General features: G+C 41.6%; 2 protein-coding genes across 5 annotated transcripts in view; both read left to right on the top strand.

The window, feature by feature from the left end:
• The window catches only part of fah (fumarylacetoacetate hydrolase (fumarylacetoacetase)), a 625,231-nt gene that overhangs the window by 591,555 nt on the left and 23,969 nt on the right, over positions 1–9,707 (top strand). The window lies entirely within an intron of this gene.
• LOC126388491 (uncharacterized) lies at positions 1,305–9,496 on the top strand. 2 transcript variants are annotated; one of them, XR_007569757.1, is made up of 5 exons: positions 1,305–3,861; positions 5,399–6,464; positions 6,560–6,715; positions 8,183–8,272; positions 8,353–9,496. XR_007569757.1 is itself a non-coding variant. In XM_050041600.1 (4 exons), the coding sequence occupies exons 1-4, from the start codon at positions 6,120–6,122 to the stop codon at positions 8,377–8,379; spliced, it is 618 nt and encodes a 205-aa protein (XP_049897557.1). In that variant the 5' UTR covers positions 1,305–6,119; the 3' UTR covers positions 8,380–9,496. The 2 variants fall into 2 exon arrangements, 1 of the variants encoding a protein (XP_049897557.1); XM_050041600.1 differs by having other exon boundaries at positions 1,305–6,464.

Below are 9,707 nucleotides of genomic sequence, written 5' to 3' on the forward strand. Positions count from 1 at the left end.
TGTGAAATAGAGTATGGTGAATGTGCTAGGAAAGGTAGTATCAGCCCTGCTTCTACCTAGAGCTCGCATGTACGGAGCCTGGGTTTGGTTGAAGGTGACAGTGCTGTTTGGGCTGAGAAAGCCATGTGTAAGTAAGGTAAAGGAGGTTATTGGGTTGGTGCGGGGAGGGGAGCAGTGAGACCTGGCATTCGGGGAGTGTCTCTGGGACGCTAGAGATCACTGTCTAGCGTCCTGGAGGTGTCGTGGGACCAACTAGACGAAACACTGGTGAAAGGAGGTTCCCACCCGATGACCTCAAAGATATGCTAGTTATCACTGCTCACTGGTTTGTATAGTTAAGCCTTGCCATATTAGCTTATCATAGGGCTTAGGTTTTTCACTGAGTGTTGATCCTTTCTCTAGAGCACAAACTTCTTGTGTTTATTTGAACACATATATATATATGTTATGTATATGTATATATAGCCTATATTTGGGCACATATACTTACCGTAATCAGAGTTTGAGTAATAACAAGATGGTGCCCCCAGTGCGGACGCCTGTTACAGCAGCTCCTGCTCACCGCTGAGCTTTTTTTCAATTTCTTTTCATTTAACTTTCTTATTTGGAGTTTTTTTCAGTTAGCTAGCTAGCACTTATGTTCTGTTTTGTTATGGAGATGAAGACCGCTCTCTTTATAGCGGTCTTTCTCCCATTTTGCTATAGATACGATCGTTGGCGATCCGGCGCCCAGCCGTGCCTCCATTGTTTACACCCGGGACCAGCTGTTAGTGCTGCGTCACACCGCTGTGCGGCCCGAGGAGAGGCTCGACATTCCTGGCGAGCTGCGGAGAAGGAGACAGGGATGTCGCACTGGAGTGCAGCGCCGACAACGGAGGAGACGGTACAAACCGTCTCCTTCATTGAAGGGCCATTTTCAACCATCTTCAACCTGAGCCTGAGGCTGGGGAGAGTACTACAGCTGTGGAAGACATCCTGCGTGGTACCGGTGCCCGTCATCTTCCTCCTGCATAGAGCTCTTTCCCACCTGGAGAAGCCCGGAAGCTCTGTGAGAATCATGTTCTTTGACTTCTCCAGCGCTTTCGACACCATACAGCCTGCACTTCTGAGGGACAAACCGGAGCACATAGGGGTGGCTAATCACCTCACATCCTGGATCCTGGACTACCTCATGGACCGGCCACAGTATGTCAGGACCCAGGATTGTGTATCGGACTTGGTTGTCTGCAGTACGGGGCCCCGCAGGGGACGGTGCTGGCACCGTTCCTCTTCACCCTCTACACTGCAGACTTTTCATACGTTCCTCTTCACCCTCTACACTGCAGACTTTTCATACCACACCCCCACCTGTCAAGTACCTGGGTGTTCATCTTAACAATAAACTGGACTGGACTAATCACATAACAGCACTATACAAGAAAGGCCAAAGCAGACTCTACCTGCTGAGGCGGCTCAGGTCTTTTGGAGTGCAGGGGGCGCTCCTGAAGACCTTCTTTGACACTGTGGTGGCATCAGCCATCTTTTAAGGAGTAGTCTGCTGGGGCAGCAGCGTCTCGGCTGCAGATAGGAAGAGACTGGACAAGCTGATCAAGAAGGCCAGCTCTGTCGTGGGATGCTGTCTGGACTCTGTGCAGGTGGTGGGAGAAAGGGGGATGACAGCCAAGCTGTCATCTCTGAGGACTAATGACTCCCATCCTCTGCAGGAGGAGATAAAAGCTCTGGAGAGCTCCTTCAGCGATAGACTGATTCACCCAAAGTGTGTGAAGGAACGCTATCGCAGGTCCTTCCTGCATGTTCGCATGTTTTCTGAGGAATGTCGCCCTTTGATGAAACCAGCTTGATTCGGGTACACTAGTGATGAGATTCCAGATTCCAGTCTTAATGCCAAAGTTTTGCTTCTAATTTTAACATTGGTGTTTATTAATGATATGGAGCAGTAGTTGGAGCATTGTGTGGGTTCTTTGTTTGGTTTTGGGATGAGTGTGATCAAGGCCATCTTAATATGGTGGGGAATTTTAAAATTATGGAGGATTTTGAAGATTAATTTGAAGAATAATAGTGAAAGAGGAGGCCAGAAACAAACAAACAAAAAAACCCCAGCAGCAACCCATACAGGGGGTGGTGTGTCTTATTGTGGGGACAACTAGGTGTGAGATTGATGTTCTATTTTAATCCTAAACCTAAACGCCGACTATTTCCTGATGCCTCCAGTGAGCTTCGGCCTCCGCCACTGCTTGCTGGGGCTTCCACTTTCTGCCGCATTTGATGGTCTTACTTGCATGTCTCACCTTCCCATCTTCAGACAAAAGGAGTGTGCTGACTGCTCTTGCCTTGGTGGCTTTAAACTCTTCAACCACTGATGAAACCGGCAGGGAAAGCTTGGAGGTCTTGCTGTAGAGATTGACTAGGCTAAAAGATGGGGGAACTCCCAGCCATTTCCGCAAGAAGTTGCTGCACTGTCTCTCCATTGCTTCCACCTGGGACATGGGAAAGTCATACAGCAGGAAGGGCCATTGCAGCCGGGGTATGATGCCATACTGAAAGCACCAGACCTTAAACCTCCCAAGCAGTTGACTGTTCTCAATTGCCTTGAGCCAGATGTTCAGCTGGGCTTTGGTATTGGTGATATTGGTGCTGTCCTTAAGGGAGCTGTCATAGTTCTTTCCAAGGCATCAGATCGCTTGGTCTTATTATTGGGATCTCTGAGCCTTGAATGCTGAAGATGTTTCCTGATAGCTTCCCCTTCAGGATACTGACATTGCCATCTTCTCCAGTGCAGTTAGGATCCATCGTGTTCCCTGGATTGATGGAGTCATCACCGTCACATCATCCATGAAAACTCGACAGGCGGGATGTCTCATGCCGTCATCTGCTTTCGGGCCTCTGCATTGCATTCCTCCTGCCTTCAAAAGCAGGTTCATAGCCGCTATGAACAGGGCCACAGAGATCGTACATCCTGCCATAATGCCCTTCTCAAGCCTTTGCCATTTGGTGGTAAAACTTCCCACGGTAAACCTCATCCGCAGCGCGTCCATGTGAGACATCACGAGCCCAACTACCTCTGGTGGTACTCGGTAGTGGTCCAGTGCCTTTTGAATTAGCTGGTGTGGGACACTTGGGTAGGCTTTGGTGAAATCCAGCCATATGACAGAGAGTGTGTTGTTGTTGCTCTTGGCTTCCTTGATGAGCTGGCTGATCACTGCTGTGTGCTCCAGGCAGCCAGAATATCCAGGGACTCCTCCTTTTTGGACGCTTGGTTCAGTGAACTCATTGGCGAGCAGATATGTTGTCAACCTTTTGGCGATGATGGACCAAAATATTTTCCCCTCTACGTCCAGCAGGGAGATCTGCTGGAACTGGTCGAGTCCCATGGAATTCTTTCGGCACGAAGCAGCACTCGGTGAGTGTCCAGAGCCTGGGTTCCACCTTCTTCTTCCACAGGGTCCGTAAGAGCTTTGATAGCCTTTTCAGCAGCTGCGGGCAGTTTTTGTAGAGCTTGTAGGTGGTGCCTGATGGTCCTGGGGCTGATCTCGCCCGCGCTTTCACCACTACTGCCCGCACTTCATCCATGGTAAAAATCAGTTTATAACTTATTTTAATAAGTTGGTCTAAATGAAAATAAAGAAAACAGTCTTAACTCAGTACTATATCGATTTTGAACAGACATTTCTGCCTTATCTTAACATAGCAGTGTTTTCAGTAAGTACAACTTAAAAATCCCCTAAGCATCCTTTAAAAGCTGAGTACTACAAGGCTGACTTGCCCGGAGACGTTTTGCTGCCAGACCACCGAGGGAAACAAAAAGGAGAAGGAGCAAGAAACACGCGATTTTGCAGCAACTTTTCTTAACTTTAAGATGTGGTGAGTACAATTTTTGCCTAGTTTTATTCACAACAGTTAATAACTCCATCAGCATACATGCAAGAAATTGTTTTTACACAACACTAAAGGCTTTTCCTCAGCTAGCAGTAGTAATGTTTAAGCTAGGAGATTTTTAGCTAATTGGTGTAGTAATTCGGCTTTAACATTAGACTTTGTTAAGTTTTGTTTTATGGTGGAAGCCAAATGGCAGCCTTAGTAGCATTAGTTTTAACTCTGCAAAGGTAAAATAACACATGTTTGGGTTCTTCCTAATTTAAAGCTGTTGCAGTGTTGATGTCGATTTGACCAGCAAAAGCTGCATGGCTGGGGCATTTTATATCCGTGACTAAACACATAACAAATGTAGGTTACTGAACATACATTCGGTTTGACATCGATGCATTTTGATGTTTAAGTTCTAGAGTTATTTCTATGTGAGGTTAAAGTTTTTTAATTGAGCCATAGCTGAAGAACAGTCTGTCAAAGCTAGTTGTTGGCATTACAGAGAGGGTGTACTACCACATAAAATATAATTTTGTTATTTTGGGTGTTGGTAACTGCAGATACATTAGCACAGTTGTATCATTTTAGAGAAAATAATTAATAAATTTGGCATCATCAAGCAACAGGCAATCAGTAAAATAAGTCTTTAGTCACCAAAACTTCTGTTTACATTTTTGTTGATGTTTTTCTCCTGAATTTCTCATTTTTGGTCACACAATTTGCAAGATATTTGAAAAGATAACTTGGTCAGCTGCACATTAAGACAACTATATTGATAAAATCTATACATAGTTTTATGTATCATATTTTTAATTTCATGAGGATGTTCTATCAGATAATGATAAGACTGTTAAAAAGGTTTGGACATTGATTGCAGTGTAGTTTGCCCATATCTTTGTAGTAGTTTGCAAGCATTTTTGTTCTTGTTTTTCATCCTGAATATTCAGAAACAGTAAAATAAAATTTACTACAATGCTGATGTGGCACAAGTTGTAGACACTACATCCTTCAGAATCACCCAAGTTCAAGTAATTTAAACAGGTCATTTGTTAGTATTCAAAGTGGATCTGTAAAATTTGCAAATTTGAAACACCAAGAAAAACTGATCTCTTAAAGCATTACAGACTTAGACATGGCCATGGTGGAGAATGTCTCCACTTTCCCTTTGTAGTTTTACTTTTTGTACATTAGGCTTCAATGGGAAACATTAAAACGATGAAAAAAGAAAAAAATGTTTCAAACTTTTAGTCAAACTAAAAGAGGATATATAAATGGACACTCAGTTTTTCAGTTTTCCAAATTTGACAAAAAGAAGAAATAAAATGCCACAGTGTAATGTGAAAGCTAATAATTACAGACATAATCACCAGCATAGTTCCTCTCTCCATGCAAGTTAATATCGCAAAGGTGATGAAAAGTCCTTAGCTTATCACAGGTAATTATCAGTGCCAATATTCTCTGATACTTAATGTTTAGAGAATGAAACTGGATGTGTTCTATAAATCAAACTGAAGTGATGTGGTTTCTCTTACAGATGCTGCAATGTCTCATCAAGCCAAACTTAGGATCATTCTTCAGGACCATGACATTCGCAAACTTGACTTACCTCATGGCCTCCCGGGGACTGTGGGTAAACTTGAGTCCCTTGTTAGAGAGACATTTGGGCTTCAAGGGAACTTTACTTTGCATTACAAGGATGCTGATTTTGGAGACGAATATTTCAGTCTTACCTCAACAAGTGACATCAAGGACAAGGACACAATAAAAGTGGTTAACATTGTTGAACCTCCCACATTTACTCTGAACTTAACTGAAGTGGACCTTCAGACCTTTGAAAGTGAATCAGAAACCTCCATCAATACCTCAGAAACCTCAGTCAGTACTTCAGTGACTTCCGTCCATCCTCTCAAAAGCAGTTGCTCTTCCGGATCCCAGGATACACTGATGCTTTCATCACCTGAACATGGGATTCAGCAATCACAGCGCTGGCCGACTGAATTTCCTGTACCTCGATTTGCCTATGACACAGAGCTTATGCTTGCCTCAGGAAATGAAGCTTTCAAGAAGGATGGAATTCCACTCAACTTTACCTCAATCCTACCAGACATCCTTGAGAGACTGGCTGAAAGCATCTTTCAGTATGTTGCCTACCTAACAAGTGCACAGTTTTCGAATGTTGCTGAGGCCCTGATTCAGAAGCATCCTTGCCTCAAAGAACCAGGATCATATAATGGCAACAGAGACTAAAATATAAAATGGGCAACTATAGATACAAGTTGAGAGGACTTGGATGCCCTGAACTTGATATGAACTCTCCCAGAAAGAAGCGACCACATGAGAAAGCACCAGCAAAGAATGTCAAAAAGCCAAAAAAGTCAGAAGTGAACTATTTACCCGCTCACCCACAAGGAGAAACAGAAGAAAGTTTGGAGTCTGAAAGAGTGGAGCTCCTTAATGAAGTCAGGAAAAGGCACAACTGTCAGATCATCAGTGCAAAAATGGCGAAGACGTTCTCAATTCGCAGGCAGGAAGTAGTCAATCAAGTACCATCAGTCAATGACCTGAAAGAAAGATGGCCTGCTCTTTTTGACGTAGCCCAGGTAAATATTTTTGCATAAGATAATTTGCAGTATGTGTTATTTTGGAATAGACTGTACACAATAACATATTGTGCCTATTTGTTTTTTTTATACAGGTAAACCAAGAATTCAGAAGGATCACCACTGTTAGTCTGGAGACTACATTCATGGCAAAGCTGGACCAGTTCTCCCCGAAAATAATGTCCTTGCTGTCCTCAAGGGGAGGGTCTGCAAAAATGAATATTCAGCGCATACAGAATATGCTGCTTGAGGTATGAATAAATTAAATATAGTTAATTTTAATAGGACAATCCACTTTTTTTTCCAATAGATGATGTTAGGTTTTTGATCATGATTTACCCCTGTTTCACACTGGTGGCATGAGCAGTGCATGTGTGTTGCGGAACGTGTTGGTTTTCAATTAGGCATCCATGTTAAGAGGTTAAGGCCCATTTATGCTCCCTTTTTGTACAAAAATGTATACGTCTGTTTCAAACGATGTTACCGTCACTGCCCACATACTTCCATGCGCCCTTTACGTTGGTATGGATGTTAACCAATCTATCCACCAGGAGGCAGCCCAGCGTCAAAAGTTTATGACAACAACAAACTCAAAAACAAACATGGCGACTGTGGAGGAGATATTGATAATGTACCTCTTGCATAAAAGACAAAAACAGAGGCAGCGTTGTAGAAGGCGGTGGTCGGTGAGGCCGTTAAATACATCGCGACTGGAGGACGGAGAATTCTTTTCTCTAGTACTGCAGATGAGAGAAATTGAATTGTTATTTCTTCTTCGAGTCTCACTAGAGCTATGTATCAGATAATGACAGCAACACTGACCCCACGGTTCCCAGTGGTACTGCTCCGTTTAGCCCGTATCCGTAAGCTGTATCGAAACGTGCAGAAATACGGATGAAATGAACGCGGAGCACGGACAGAAGGCTCCATCCGTATCCGGATCTGCATTTAACGTTGAGCATAAATGGGCCTTAAGAGCTTTCAGACCGGCTGCGTGAGTGGCGCTGCTTTTCTTGAGCTCAGGAGTCTCGCCTATTTTCTCCGCGAGCAGCATGTGGCTCACGGCAAATATATCAATGAAAATTCTGAAAGACACAAGCGTGAGAGACACAGCAGTCACACCACACTGCCGTTATGCGCTGCTCATGCCGCCTGTGTGAAACGGGCGTTATACATCTCAGGCTATTGGTAGTGCTGTGCTGTTCAGTGTAACTGGACAGTGAATAACAGACCTACATTTTACAGGTGGCCAGAAATGTAATTTAAAATCAACTATAATATTGTCCATTATCTCTAGGATGTATTAAAAAGCAGCTGTTTACAACCCTAATTCTTATAAGGTAATAATATGTCAGATTATTGTTTAGGGCTTAGTCTAAGACAAAAATATCAATAAGAACTATAAATACTAAATAAGAAAACAAATTACAGGTAAGATGGAACATGATAGGCAGAGTAATTGTAAGATTTTGCATTTTTTCTTTTTATTTACTTTTATTTTTATTTTTTATCTGGATTTTTATGATGCATATTTGAAATTGAAAATTCTAACACTACTTTAGTTATATTAGCTTTCTTTAAAATGATCAATTCATTATTTTGATTATCACTGTAAAATCTATAATTGGTACAGTTCAGGCCTTTTCTTTTTTTGGATGTAATTATTAAAAACCCATCCTCCTGGAAGAGCAGTTCAAAATTCTTTTTCTTATTCACAGGACGATTCTGTGGAGAGAAGGCGAGAGGTTGCTATCCGTGGCTTAGTTGTGCATCTGAGGGAAAAGGAGGAGGACCTCTTCAAAGAGCAGGTAAATCAGACACCACCTTTGTATTACTCTCATAATTAGTTATGATTACTTAAACATTAATATTGATTCTGATCTACCAGGATGATGCTGGCGATGTTACTAATTAAATGATGAAGTGATGAAGATGTGTCACAACGAGAGGTGCCATAACGTCTGATCCAGCCAGCGCAAGGATCATACTTGAGGGAACAGAAGTCCTAGCAGACCTAGATGTACCCAGAGCCTGTGCCATGCTAATGGGGCTGATATACGCACTCAACCTCAGCTACCCAAAAGAACTGAAAAACACTTTTGAAGTAAATCAAAAGATATTCCTCCAGCTGGATGATCTGAAAGCCAGTCCGAAGGTAATGTCTCTAAAAAGTAAACTGCTGTACTAAAAAAAAGTGAAGAGTTTGGCTATCCAAATTGATAGGAAATGTTACACTGTTGTTATTCTGTTGTTTACAATGTTTTGTTGTGTAACATACTGTACAGCAGGTGTACTGTTGACAGTTCATTGAGTACACTTGTTAAAGTACACTTGAGTGCACTTTAGCACAGTCAGTCTGACCAGGGTGGCTGTCAAAATGTTCAGTCTTTTTGAGACAGTTATACAGGGGTGTTTAACATTATGTATGTCATGGAGGCTACAGGCACAATATATGCCATTCAAATGTTGTCAGTCAAATGAGACATTGACTGATGTTCTAATAAACAGTGATCGTAAAACTGGAACGTCTGTGTAATTTATTCTGACTTAAGATAAATAAGTTACTACTACTCAAATAAATTAAGGTAACAATTTGCATGGACATTTCTGAGTAGAATGATAGTAACTTAGAATAACTTAAATGGAGTACTTTGTACTTAAATTAAGTTGGTTTAACTTAATTAAGCAAAAAAATTCATGTTGTTTGTACTAAAGTAATTGAGTTTGCCTAACTAGAGATGTCTTGTGGCATTTACTGAATAATGGCTAAGTTGAAATAACTTAAGATCCATGCAAATTGTTACCTCAAAGTTGAGCCAGCATATCATTTTTTAGAGTGAAATGAATATGAATATCGAAGTAAGAATATACACACCTTTTTAAGTGATGCCTACATAGGCACATGCACACACACCAACCACTCTCACTCTAACACTCTTGCACTAAACATGTACAATTTTACACATATGCATATACATGCAACTGTACACACACCTGTATCTCTACTTACATTTACATACATACACACAGACGTATACCCCGACATACATCTACACACTACATATACATATTCATAAGTATACATATTAAGGCTGTAACTAATGATCATCTTCATAGTTGGCCAATGGTAGACTATTTTCTAGATATGTATGTAAGTATGTAAGTAATAAATATATATATATATATATATATATATATATATATATATATATATATATATATATATATATAGATAGACTGTGA

This window comes from Epinephelus moara, chromosome 1, assembly GCF_006386435.1.
Source record: "Epinephelus moara isolate mb chromosome 1, YSFRI_EMoa_1.0, whole genome shotgun sequence".
Taxonomy (NCBI): Eukaryota; Metazoa; Chordata; class Actinopteri; order Perciformes; family Serranidae; genus Epinephelus; species Epinephelus moara.